This window comes from Equus quagga, chromosome 8 (assembly GCF_021613505.1).
Source record: "Equus quagga isolate Etosha38 chromosome 8, UCLA_HA_Equagga_1.0, whole genome shotgun sequence".
NCBI lineage: Eukaryota > Metazoa > Chordata > Mammalia > Perissodactyla > Equidae > Equus > Equus quagga.
In genome coordinates, this window is record NC_060274.1 from 57,039,431 (window position 1) to 57,054,024 (window position 14,594).

The 14,594-nt window shown below is 38.6% G+C and overlaps 2 protein-coding genes across 5 annotated transcripts in view; one reads left to right on the forward strand and one right to left on the reverse strand.

The window, feature by feature from the left end:
* Nucleotides 1–13,335, reverse strand: part of SLC25A40 (solute carrier family 25 member 40) — a 53,688-nt gene extending 40,353 nt beyond the window's left edge. For 2 of the 3 annotated variants that reach the window (XM_046669439.1, XM_046669440.1), the window contains exon 1: nucleotides 13,140–13,335. The gene's annotated coding sequence lies outside the window, so the exon portion shown is untranslated. Of the gene's footprint in view, nucleotides 1–8,649; nucleotides 8,706–13,139 lie in introns of all 3 variants that reach the window. The other variant, XM_046669441.1, reaches the window with a different exon arrangement.
* A 124-nt stretch (nucleotides 13,336–13,459) lies between these two features.
* DBF4 (DBF4 zinc finger) overlaps nucleotides 13,460–14,594 on the forward strand; it is a 34,566-nt gene continuing 33,431 nt past the window's right edge. For both annotated transcript variants that reach the window (XM_046670611.1, XM_046670612.1), the window contains exon 1: nucleotides 13,460–13,835. In XM_046670611.1, the coding sequence (XP_046526567.1) occupies nucleotides 13,790–13,835 (46 nt within the window). In that variant the 5' untranslated portion in view covers nucleotides 13,460–13,789. The remainder of the gene's footprint in view (nucleotides 13,836–14,594) is intronic.

The following is a 14,594-nucleotide window of genomic DNA, read 5'->3' on the forward strand; positions in this document are numbered from 1 at the left end:
GGCACGCCATGCTGTGGTAGGCATCCCACATAGAAAGTAGAGGAAGATGGGTATGGATGTTAGCTCAGGGCCAGTCTTCCTCAGCAAAAAGAGCTGGATTGGCAGCAGTTAGCTCAGGGCTAGTCTTCCTAAAAATAAAATAAATAAATAATAGAAATAAAGAATACAATACTGGAAACAAAAAATTCATTAGATGGACTCAATAACAGAGCAGATGATACAGAAGAAAGGATCAGTGAGCTAGACAAAACACTACAGGAAATCACTCAAGCAGAAGAGATAAAAGAAAAAAGAATTAAAAAGAATGAGAACAGTCTAAGAGAACTCTGGGACAACATCAAGCACACTAACATTTGCATTATAGGTGTCCCAGAAGGAGAAGAGAGAGATAAAGGAACAGAGAATCTATCTGAAGAAATAATAGGTGGAAACTTTACTAACCTAAGGAAGGAAACACACATTAAGGTACAGGAAGCACAGAGAGCACCTAACAAGATAAACCCAAGGCCCGCATCAAGATACATTATAATTAAAAAGTCAAGAATTAAACATAAACAGAGAAAGAGAAAGGCAACAAGTGGCATACAAATGAAACCCCATAAGGGTATCAGCTGACTTCTCACCAAAACCTTACAGGCTAGAAGGGAGTGCCACCATAGATTTAAAGTGCTGAAAGGAAAAAATCTACAGCAAAGAATACTCTACTCAGCAAAGTTATCATTCAAAATGCAAGGAGAGATAAAGAATCTCCCAGACAAGCAAAAATTAAAGGGTTTATCACCAAGAAACTACTTTTACAAGAAATGCAAAAGAGAATTATTTAAGTGGGAAAGAGAAGACCATAAATGGGAATAAGGAAATTATCAAAAAAAAAAAAAAGCAATAAAATCACTGGTAAAGACAAAAATACAGTAAAGGTAGCAGATCAACCACCTATGGAAGATAATATGAAGGTCAAAAGACAAAGTACTACAATTACGTATTTCCATGATAAGAGCATAACGGATACACACACACAAAAAAAGAGGTTAGATATGATATCAAAAACATAAAATGTGGGAGGAGGGGAGTAAAAGAGTAGAGCTTTTAGAAAGAAATCAAACTAAAGAGACCATAAACTTAATACAGATTTCTATATACAGGTTATTATATATGAACCTGATGGTAATTTAGAAATCAGAAACCTACACTAAATACACAAAAAATTAAGAGAAAAGAACCCAAACGTAATACTAAAGAAAGCCATCAAACCACAAGAGAAGAAAGCAAGAGAGGAAGAAAGGAATAGAGAAGAACTACTAAAACACTCAGAAAAAAAGTAACATAATGGTAATAAGTACATACTTATCAATAGCTACTTTCAATGTCAATGGACTAAATGCTCCAATCAAAACGCATGGGGTGGCCGATTGGATTAAAAAACAAGACTCATATATATACTGCATACAAGAGACACACTTCAGGCCTAAAGACACTCACAACCTGAAAGTGAAGGGTTGGAAAAAGATACTCCATGAAAACAGCAATGGAAAGAAAGCAGGGGTAGCCATACTTATATCACACAAAATAGACTTTAAAACAAAAACTGTAACAGAGACAAAGAAGGGTCTACATAATGATAAACAGGACAACCCCACAAGAGGATATAACACTTGTAAGTATCTACGTACCCAACATAGGAGCACCTAAATATATAAAGCAATTATTAACAGACATAAAAGGAGAAATAGACAGTTACAATAATAGTAGGGGACTTTAACACTGCACTTACACCAATGGATAAATCATCCAAACAGAAGATCAATAAGGAAACATTGGCCTTAAGTGACAAATTAGACCAGATGGACTTAGTAGATATATACAGAACATTCCATTCCAAAATGACAGAATACACATTCTTTTCAAATGCCCATGGAACATTCCCCAGGATTGATCACATGTTAGGGCACAAAACAAGTCTCAACGAATTTAAGAAGATCAAAATAATACCAAGCATCTTTTCTGATCACAACGGCATGAAACTAGAAATCAACTACAGGAAGAAAATCAGAAAAGCCACAAATATGTGAAGAGTAAACAAAATGTTACTGAACAATGACTGGGTCAATAAAGAAATCAAAGGAGAAATCAAACAATACCTGGAGACAAATGAAAATGAAAATACGACATGCGAAAATCTATTCGAACCAAAAGCAGTTCGAAGGGGGAGGTTTATAGCAATACAGGCTTACCTCAGCAACAATCTAATCCTGCACCTAAAGGAACTGGAAGAAGAAGAACAAACAAAGCCCCAAATCAGTAGAAGGAAGGAAATAATAAAAATCAGAGCAGAAATAAATGAAATAGAGACTTAAAAAACAATAGAAAAAGACTGATGAAACCAAGAGCTGGTTCTTTGAAAAGATAAACAAAATTGACAAGCCTTTAGTGAGACTCATTAAGAAAAAAGAGAGAAGTCTCAAATAGATAAAATCAGAAATGAAATAGGAGAAATTACGACAGACACCTCAACATCCATTTATGATAAAAACTCTAAATAAAACAGATACAGAAGCAAAGTATCTCAATATACTAAAGGCCATGTATGACAAACCCACAGCTAACATCATTCTCAATGGAGAAAAACTGAAAGCTATCCCTCTAAGAACAGGAACCAGATAAGGATGCCCACTTTCATCACTCTTATTTAACACAGTATTTGGAGTCCTAGCCACAGCAATCAGGCAAGAAAAAGACATAAACGGAGCCAAACTGGAAAGGAAGAAGTGAAACTGTCATTATTTGCAGATGACATGATTGTATATATAGAAAATCCTAAAGAATCCACCAAAGAACTTTAAGAAATATTAAATAAATATGGTCAAGTTGCAGAAAACAAAATCAAGATACAAAAATCAGTTGCATTTCTATACACTAACAACGAAGTAGCAGAAGGAGAAATTAAAAATATAATCCCATTTACAATGGCAACAAAAAAATAAAATATCTAGGAATAAACTTAACCAAAGAGGTGAAAGACCTGTACACCAAAAACTATAAAACATTGTTGAAAGAAATAGAAGATGACACAAAGCAATGGAAAGATATTCCATGCTCTAGGATTGGAAGAATTAACATCATTAAAATGTCCATACTTCCTAAAGCAATCTACAGATTCAGTGCAATCCCTATCAAAGTTCCAATGACATTTTTCACAAAGACAGAACAAAGTATCCTAAAATTTATATGGAACAACAAAAGACCCTGAATAGCCAAAGGAATCCTGAGAAAAAGAACAAAGTTAGAGGTATCACACTGTCTGATTTCAAAATGTACTACAATGCTATAGCAATCAAAACAGCATGGTACTGGAACAAAAACAGGCACAAGGATGAATGGAACAGAATTGAGAGCCCAGAAATAAACCCACACATCTACGGACAGCTAATTTTCGACAAGAGAGCCAAGAACATACAATGGAGAAAGAAAAGTCTCTTCAATACATGATGTTGGGAAAACTGGACAGCCACATGCAAAAGAATCAGAGCAGGCCATTATCTTACACCATACACAAAAATTAACTCAAAATGGATTAAGGACTTGAATGTAATACCTGAAATCATGAAACTTCTAGAAGAAAGCTTAGGCAGTACACTCTTCAACATTGGTCTTAGCAGCATAATTTCAAGTACCATGTATGACTGGGCAAGGGAAACAAAAAAATAAACAAATGGGACTACATCAAACTAAAAAGCTTCTGCACAGCAAAGGAAACGATCAGCAAAACAAAAGGACAATCTAGCAATTGGGAGAACATATTTACAAACCATATATCTGATAAGGGGTTAATATCCAAAATACACAAAGCACTCATCCATCTCAACAACAGAAAAACTCATAACCCAATTAAAAAATGGGGAAAAGATCTGAACAGACATTTCTCCAAAGAAGATATACAGATGGCCAACAGGCACATCAAAAGATGTTCAACATCATTAGCTATCCAGGAAATGCAAATCAAAACTACAGTGAGATATCACCCTACTCCCGTCAGAATGGCTATACCTAACTTGACTGGAAACAACAATTGTTGGAGAGGATGTCGAGAGAAGGGAACCCCCATACAGTGCTGGTACTGGTACAGCTTCTATGGAAAACAGTATGGCGATTCCTCAAAAAATTAAGAATAGAACTACCATACAATTCAGCTATTCTACTGTTGGGCATTTATCCAAAGAACATGAAAACATGCATCTGTAAAGATACATGCACCCCTATGTTCATCAGCATTATTCACAATAGCCAAGACGTGGAAGCAACCTAAGTGCCTTCAAGGGATGAACTGATAAAGAAGATGTGGTAGATATACACAATGGAATACTACTCAGTCAAAAGAAATGATGGAATCTGGCCATCTGTGACAACATGGATGGACCTTGAAGGTGTTACACTAAGTGAAATAAGTCAAAGGGAGAAAGTCAAATACCGTATTACCTCACTCATAAGTAGAAGATAAAAACAACAATAAACAATCACATAGAGACAGATTGGATTGGTGGTTACCAAAGGGGAATGGGGAAGGGAAGAAGTCGAAAGGGGTGATTAGGCACATGTGTGTGGTGATGGATTGTAATTAGTCTTTGGGTGGAGAACATGGTGTAATCTACACAGGAATCAAAATATAATGAGGTACACCTGAAATGTATATACATTATAAACCAATGTTACTGCAATAAAAAAATAAAAAGAAAATATCAAAAAAAAGATTACACATATACACAAATCATACAAAATATATTCTATGACAACAAGGAAGTTAAACTAGACAACAATAACAGAAAAACCTGTGGATTCTCCAAAATGCCGGGCAACTAAATAACACATTTCTAAATATCTCATGGCTCAAAGTAGAAATCAAAGGGCATTTTTAGACTTAATGATGAAGTGTTGAAAGTTTTTCCTTTGACATCAAGAACATGATAAGGATGTACATTATCACTACTCGTATTTAATATTTTATTAGAGGTCCTAACCATCCAGGTAAGGCAAAAAATATATATCGTTTCTAAGTAAACAAAGTATCATTATTTGCAGACAACACAATTGTGAACACAGGAAATTTAAACCCATAACTTAATTATTAGAATTAATAAGAATTTAGCAATGTTGCTAGCTATAAAAATCAACATGCCAAATTAAACTATAGTTCTATATACCAGGAAAACACAGAAAAAGAAATTTAAAATAAACGGTATGTACAGTAGCATGGCAGAATTTCACGTACTTGGCAATAAATCTCACAAAAGATTCTCAAGACACCTGTAGAAAAAAATATAAAGTTTCACTGATTTCAAGGTTTTAATACAGAGAAATATACTATTTCATGGACCAAAACAACAAATGCTATAAAGATATTAATTCTTCCAAACTGATCTATAGATTCATAGAAATCATAACCAAAATCCCAAATCTCTTTAGTTTTGTGGAATTCACACAATACTTCCCAAAACTTACATAGAATTAGAAAATGGTGAGAATTGCCAAACATTGTGAGATGTACCTAAAGCAGAGCTTACAAGCAAATTTACAGCATTATATGCTTATATCAGAAAAGATCTAAAAGTCAATGATCCAAGGCCCTCTCCTAAGAGACACTAGAAAAAGAAGAGCAAATTGGAACCAAAAAAAGTAGAAAGAATATAAAAATAAAAATTGAAATAAAAAACTTGCTAGAGGGGCTCAAAAGCATATTTGAGAGGACAGAAGAAAGAATCAGCAAACTTGAAGAAAGACCAATTAAGATCACTCAATCTGAGGAACAGAAAGAAAAAGAATGAAGAAAAATGCACAGAGCCTAGGAAACCTGTGGATATTATCAAGCATAGCAACACACACATAATGGGAGTCCCAGAAGGAGAGAAGAGGAGAGAAAGAAAAAGAATAATGGCCAAAAACTTCCTAACTTTGATAAAAGAAACGAATCTACACATCCAACAAGCTCAATGAATTCCTGGTGGGATAAAGCCAAAAAGATCCACACTTAGATGTTATACAGCCATCCGTAGCTTAACAATCAGGATACATTCTGAGAAATGCATGTTGTTAGGTGATTTTGTCATTGTACAAACATCAAGAGTGTACTTACACAAATTTAGATGGTATAGCCTACTACACACCTAGGCTAAATGGTACTAATCTTACAGGAACACCATTGTACATGCTATGCAGCACATGCCTGCATTCTACAAATTCAATACAATCACTACTAATTCCCACTGCCTTTTTGCAAAAATGGACAAGCTGATGCTAAAACTCATATGAAATTTCAAGGGATCCTGAATAACCAAAACAATCTTGAAAAAGGAGAAGAAAATTGGAGGATTCACACTTCCCAATTTCAAAATTTTCTAAAAGGCTTTAGTAATTAAAACAGTGTAGTAATGGCATAAGGATAAACATACAGATCACGGAATAGAATTGATAGTCCTGAAACAACCCCATACATCTACAGTCGACTAAATTTTAACAAGGTTGCAAAGACCATTCGATGATGAAAGAACAGTCTTTTCAACAAATGGTATTGAGACAAATGGATATGCATATGCAAAAGAATGAAGCTGGACCCTCAGCTCACACCATGTACACAAATTAACTCACAATGGGTCAAAGTTCTAAATGTAAGTGCTAAAACTATAAAACTCTTCAAAGATAATGTGGAATAAAATTAAATGACCTTCCATTTGGCAATAGGGTTCTAAATATGACACCACAAGTAAAAGAGATAAAAGATAAACATAAATCAAATTGGATTTTATCAAAATTTAAAACTTTTGTGTATCAAAGGATTATCAAAAAAGTGAAAAGACAAGCCATGGAATTGGAGAAAATTTTTGCAAATCATATATTTGTTAAGAATCTGATATACAAAATACTTAAAGAATAGTTACAACTTAACAACAAAAAGACAAAAGCCCAATTAAAAAATAGGCAAAAGGGGCCAGCCCTGTGGCGCAGCAGTTAAGTTCACACGTTCTGCTTTGGCGGTCCAGGGTTCACCAGTTCGGATCCCAGGTGCAGACATGGCACCGATTGGCAAGCCATACTGTGGCAGGCATCCCACATATAAAGAAGAGGAAGATGGGCACGATGTTAGCTCAGGGCCAGGCTTCCTCAGCAAAAAAGAGGAGGATTGGCAGCAGATGTTAGCTCAGGGCTAATCTTCCTAAGGGCAAAAAAAAAAAAAAAAAAGGGCAAAAGACCTGAATAGACATTTATTCAGAGAAAATATACTAACGGCCAATAAGCACATGAAAAGATGCTCTACATTACTCATTATTAGGGAAATGCAAATCAAAACCACAATGAAACACCACTTCATACCCAGTAGGAAGGCTATAATTTAAAAAAAAGGAAAGAAGTGTTGATGAGAATGTGGAGAAATGGGAAACTTTTTACACTGCTGGTATGAATGTAAAATGACGCGGCCACTGTGGAAAACAGTTTGGCAGTTCCTCAAAATATTAAACATAGAATTATCATATTATTCAGCAACTCCATTCCAAGGTATATACCCAAGAGAATTAAAAACACACAGTCTACCAAAAATTTGTAAACAATTGTTAAGAGCATTATTATTCACAACAGCCGAAAGTGGAAAAAACCCAAATGTTCAATTGATGATTGGACAAACAAAATGTGGTGTATCCCTACATGGGAATTTTATTCAGCCATAGAAAAAAGAAAGAAGTACTGATGTATGCTACAACATGGACAACCCTTGAAAACACACTAAATGAAAGAAGCCAGGCACAAAAGAACACATAGTTTATGATTCCATTTATATGAAATGTCTATAATTGGCAAATCTAGAGGGACAGAAAGCAGATTAGTGGTTGCCAGGGGTTGAAGAGAACGGGGAATGGTGAATGACTGCTTAATGGGTGTTGGGTTTCGTTTTGCGGTGTTGAAGATGCTCTGGAATTAGTGGTGATTGTTGCACTGTGAATTGTGAATACACTAGAAGTCACTGAATTATACACTTCAAAATGGTTAAAATGGTGAATTTTATGTTATGTGAATTTCATCTCAATTTTTTAAAAACTATACGAGATACCAGTTCACACTCAGTGACAGGATGTGTAACAACTGGGACTCTCATATATTGCTCGAGGGGAGAGTTGAAAACTAGCAATTTCTGAATGTTAAACACTCACTAAACATATGATCCATTAATTCCAAGAAAAAACATATGTCCACAAAAACACCTGTTACAAATGTTCATAGTAGCATTATTCATAAAAGCCAAAAACTAGAAATGACCCAAATATCCATCAACAGGTGAATGGATAAACTGTGGCATACTCACACAATGAAATACTACTTGGCAATAAAAAGGAATGAACAACTGATACATGTTGCAACATGGATTAAACATAAAAATATTATGTTATGCAAAATAATTCAGACCCAAAACATATAAAGTATATGATTCCATTTATATGAAGCTGAAATACAGAAAAAAATTGTTTATGATAATAGAAATCAGAAGAGTGGTTACCTATGGTGGGAGAGAGAAGGGAGATAGGAACAAGGAATAAAATAACCTTCTGAGATGAGAGAAACGTTCTATATTTTGATTGGGGTGGTAATCACGGTTCTGGGTACACTCACCATAAGCATCTTTGCTGTAGACGTCTCTGCCACAAGCATTTCTGCCGTATAACTAACTGCCCATAAAGCAATTTTGCCATAAAACATAAAATAATGAAAAATAAAAGAGGGACATTAAAAAAGACATAATGAAACATGTAGTACATATCTGGACTACATTTAAATGTTCCATCACACGCCCAGTCCTTAGATTTCACCAAATCATCTAAGCCAGACTCTGTGCCAAAATACCAAAATTCTGTCTACATCATGCTCTCCATTATCAAACAGCAAAAAATTTTCAAGAAACTTATACTCATCTGGAATCGCGTAACCATTACTTTTGGGGGGACAGAAGAAGGAGCTTGATTCTTTTTTTGCCTCCAACTTCTAGTATTGCGTGATGAATTTGGTAAAGATGGCATTAGAGAACAACCTGTTGTATCTAAATTAGCTAAAGAATCGATAATTAATGCTCTTAAGATTGTTGAGAATGACTAGCCACCTCTTTTATATTTGCCACAATTTGGTAAACTTTTGGTTTTGACAGGTGGGATGGATGACTGTGCTCATGGAAGGATTTGCAAACCCATATTATTTTCTAGTATAGCATGCAGTCTAGCTTCACACTCTCTTATTTACACTTTCAGTACATTTTATCATCGTATCTTCTAGTTGAAACCAAACTGTCAAACCAAACGGTCAACCAGTTATTTATCTTCTATGGCAAAATTGCCTTACAGCCAATTAGTTATGTGGTAAAAATGTTTGCGGCAAAAATGCCCGCAATAAAGATGTCTACAGCAAAGATGCTTACAGTGAAAATACCGGACATGGGTAATTACACGGATATACATATTTGTTAGAACTCATCAATCTGTATGCTTAAAATGGGTGCACTTTATTACATGTGGATTATTAAGAGTATTAGAAAATTTTTAAATTTACATGATTAGACTTCTACAAGGTCTCATGGCAAACCAATCTCATTGGACATGGCACACTGTAGGTGCTCAATCAATAGAGACGGAAAGAAGGAAGTGGGATAGATAGGTAGATTGTTTCACAGTCATGGCCAAATATGTATTCTGGACTACCCTAAAGGAACTCACAACCTAGTTCAGAATATAATACATAACCTCTGAACCAGTTCATTATCCATAACAGCTCCTATGGGTGGCAGTAGCCTCTGAATGATGTTGTCTCAGAGGGATCCACTCTCAAATTTTGAATCCTCTTGTCTACTTAGTCTCCATTTTTGACCCTTCACTATGTTGTGTTCAAGGACTTGATATGCTGAATTTGCCCTGGTTTCCCAGCCCACCCTCACCTGAGACATGGACTTCAGTGCCACAGCTTCTAAGCAACTCTATCTTTTCACATGCTTAGCCTGCAAAACTAAGAAGTTAACCTCAGAAAAACCTTAGGACCTCCAATTCACCAGGGTAGCAAGACTCTAAAATACGAAAATTAAATAATACAAATAGCAACAGAACACATTTCAGAAGATAATACATCAATAGTAGGTAAATGAATCAAACAGGACTATTATTGAAGGCCCCAAATGAGTAGGAGATAAAGGTTGTATTAAGGCAGGCTTGCTATGAATAGGAAAGAGGAAAAACTGCCAGCCAAGTGAAGAGGCCTAAGCAAAAGAAAGAAAATAAGAAAGTGCTAAGTGTTACAGAAGAATTTATATTTGGATATATGTGCGGTAGTCTGAAAAAGACAAGGCCTCATTTGACAACCATAAAAAGTTGTGGGGTAGACTGAGCAGATATTATCTTCATTTACAGATAAATTTGTAGCACACAGAAAGGTTAATATTTGCCCAAGGTCACAAAACTACTTAGAAATAGAGCCAGTACGGAATGAAATTCATTTCTCCTCATTCACAGCCAAACGTTCCTTTAATTAGACCACGATTCTGCTCAAGGTTCTCCAAATTTGCTTAAGTTGTTTTGTTCAATCAAACCTCTCACCACAAATAACCCTGCCCCCATTCATTTCGTCTTCAATGTATACCCTTCGCCTGAAGCACATTTCAAGGTATACTTTAGTGTAAACCTTATTCTCTTACCAATAGCCCTGATTATTGACATGATTACGTATCGTGGTTTCTATAGCTATAGGCCATAGATATATGACCAAGTCCTTCTTCCTGTAGCTACTAAAAGATCTGAGTTCCAGCAATAATATTTTTTTAAATTAACCTTGGGTTAGAGATTAGAAAATTATTAACACTGTCCAGTAAAACAGACTTTCTGCTTATTCACAGCTTGGCATTATCACCTACAGTGCAGTCAAGGGTGTGTCTAAAAGCACAGGGTGCAACTATGTTACTGTCCTTCCTCGTTACAGTAAATAAGAAAGGTAACTTATTTTTCACTAGAACATAAAATGACCTTCCATTTTTCTTATTTTCTTCAATAGAAACGTTTAAAATTTTCCCATATCCCCTAAACCTTCCAAAGACCCTATCTTCCCTTCCTTTTACAGAAATTCTCTACACTAATTTTTTGCACTCAACCTGCCTCCACTTCAAATTCATCGTTTTTATGTAGCACTGACTTACTTTAGCCGTCTAGTGAAATTTTCACTGAGGAAACCAATGACATCTTAAACACGAGAATTAAAGGCCGATTTTTCAACTCTTAGCCTTTTTGAACTCTTAAGGATGGAGAGGTTGGTGCAGAGTTCACCAGAATGATAGCACTTACTGAGCTCTCACTTTGTGCCAGGCACTGTACTAATTAAGCTTTCAAAAATGTTTCATTTAAGCCTCACCTCTGAGAAGTATTTATCATCCCCTTTTAACAGATTAAATTGAGGCTCAAAATTACCCAAAGCCATATAGTTAGTAAAGCCTGCCTGATCTCAATGTTTGCAATTCTGTGGCTTTTGATTGATGATAAGTTTTGTTCCCGGTTCTCTTCCTAACATTGTGGCCTTTTCTCCATTTTTCACTATTTCAACAACCTCTGCTCATCATTACTTTTATTTCAGACACTCTCCTGGGTAATTTCATTTCCTCTCATGACTTTATATTCTATATTGGTGTCTCTCAAATCTTATAAAGCTTTTAATAAACACAAAAATCTTGTGCTCTTTCTGTAGTTTACATTTTGAGAATAGGTTTTCTCCCAAATAGAAATTCTAATGTTGAATATGTTTGTTCAAACTACACCTCCTCCTGCCTCTCAAGATTTGAAAACCTCTTATGCATCATCCCATGACTGAGAATAAGTGATCCCTCTGGATGATGTCTCTCGAATCAATCTTCCCTCTCTTCACCCTCCCTCTCTCCTAGACATCTCTCCTGAGTTACAGACAAATATTACCAAGAGTCTAATAAACACAGCTTCATGATTACCTCCCCAGGCCCTTCAACCTAAAGCCGTCCACAACAAAATTCTCATTTCCCTTAGCAAACCTGAATCATCTCTTTGTGTTTTCCATTTCGGCTAACAGTATTGGAATTCTCCCTTGTCTATGCTCTAAGGTACCTATTTGTGAAACGGTGATATTGGCAGCACTAACTTCCCTGAGCTAGTAGGTCAAAAATCAACCATTAAACGAGTGACTATTACGGCCAGGAGTTAAGGAATGCGAAGTAGTACAAGATTTAATCCTCTGCCTCCTTACAGGTTTACAAGCAGAAACATACCAAAATCACTATTTTTTTTTTCTTTTTTGTTTTTTTTTTTTTTTGAGGAAGATTAGCCCTCAGCTAACTACTGCCAGTCCTCCTCTTTTTGCTGAGGAAGCCTGGCTGTGAGCTAACATCCGTGCCCATCTTCCTCTAGTTTATACGTGGGACGCCTACCACAGCATGGCTGCCAAGCAGTGCCATGTCCGCACCCGGGATCCGAACCAGCGAACCCCGGGCCGCCGAGAAGCGGAACGTGCGAACTTAACCGCTGCGCCACCGGGCCGGCCCCCCAAAATCACTATTTTTGTGAAGCGCTTTCCCACTTACAAAACAAAATTAATTTACTTTACAAAATATTTTAATTTAATCTATACTATAATCCCATTATTATCTCCATTTTACAGATGAAAAAACTGCTATTCAAAGGAGTTAGGTAACTTAACCAAAGTCTTGCAAGCTGGTAAGGGGCCAGTTCAGACCCAAAACCCTAGACTTGAGATTTCAAATTCCACTCTTTCTATTATTGTTGAAAGAAACTTGTATACAATAAAATGAAAACAGATCTGTGCACAGGAGGTCAGCGCACAGTCAAGTATCAAAGGACACAAGGCGACCTGAACGCGACTCTAGGCCTGGCCTGGCCCTACCCTGGCTCCGACGCCCCCCAGGCTACTCTCTGCGGCCCGTCTCCAGGGGTAAGGGGTGGCGGATATCGTGGGAAAACCACGCTATGCGACTTGGGGCGCGCTGAGCAGGGACTGTCGCCGCCTCCCGGCCAGGCCGGAAGCTGAGTCTGGTTCGACCGCAGCCGCCGCGCCTCCAGCTTCAGAGACAGCTAACCCACAGGAAACAAGCGTACCTGGTGGAGGAGGCGGCTGGAGGACAGGCAGTCCTGGCAACCCTAGAAGGCGGGAACGACCCTAGCGGACGGCGAGGCCGGCCTCCAGCACTAACTGCAACCACCACCTCTGCTCTGCTCAACACAGAGCCACGACAGCTATTCAGGCAGCAAAGAGACGGGAAGCGGCTGGCTGCAAGCGCGGATTTGAGGAAGGGAGGGCATCGCAATGGGGGCGGGGCGGGGCCGGAGACACGGCCCCTGGGGGCGGGGCTCGCGGCGCGAGGAGGCGGGGCGTGAACGACAGGACGCAGCGCGAGGGGGCGGGCACTGGGGGGCTGGGCGCACGGCGCGAGGAGGCGGGCGCGAGGAGGCGGGCACGTGGAGGCGAGCGCGAGGCGGGGCGCGGCGCGCGGCGTGAGAGGGGGCGGGGCGCGCGTATCGGCGCCGCGGTCGCGTGACGCGTTTTCAAATCTTCAACCGCCGCAGCCCACTCTGTGCGTTACCCGTTCCTCCTCCGCGCCGTGAAGCCGGATCTGGCCCCGGAAACCCGGCCGGCAGTCGCGGCATCTCTCCTGCGTGGGTGTGGTAGTCGGAGAGGAACAGTGTTTTCGCGACTGCCGGACGCGACACCCTCACTGGACCCAGCATGTAGGTGCCGGGCGGCTGCTATGAACTCCGGAGCCATGAGGATCCACAGCAAAGGACATTTCCAGGGTATGAAGCCCCTCCTCCGCCTGCAGTCTCTTTAATCCTTCCTCCCCTCATGGTTCCACCATTGAGTCTTCAGAGTTCTCCTTTCGGGTCTCTGCTGCTTTTCTTTTCCGCCTTGTGCGTCCTTCTCTGTGGCCTGAAGGAAGGTTCCGTTCCGGGTTCCGCCTCAGCACGGGAACGGATCCCGGCCGGGCCCCTCGCGCCCTTCAATCTCCAGCCGTGGCCCCCAGTTCCAGGTGGTGCCGTCGGTTGTAAAACTAGACAACAGTGTGCGGCCCCGGGCGCCCGCCGGGGCTCCCACAGATGCTGCGACTCCGCTCAGGCCCTTTGAAGCTGCAGCTCGAGCCTCAGTTTAAAAGCAGATGTGCTCGTGCCTTTTTGCTTCCTGATTCATTTGGGTGATTGTGAGTGGATTTTGGTCTTGCTCTTACGTTTATTTTCCTTCACTCATAAAGTTGAGGGAAAGTATTTGTATAGCAAACATACCATTGCTGTTTTCAACATTATAGACAAACAGAAACAAAAGCAAACTTCCATTTTCAATCGCTTTATTTGGTAAAACGTTCCAGCCTTGAAGTTTTTTTTAAAATATGTATATTATTTACATATGGTACATATGTATGTGTATATAATCTCAAACTTGTGAACAGGTCGTGTTTTAAAAGTTAATTTTTAAAGCGGTTGGATTTCAGATCTGTTTTCAAGGGAAATAATGAAATGAAAGGTGATTTGGTTCTTCAGAAGGGCCATTTAGTTCTTTTT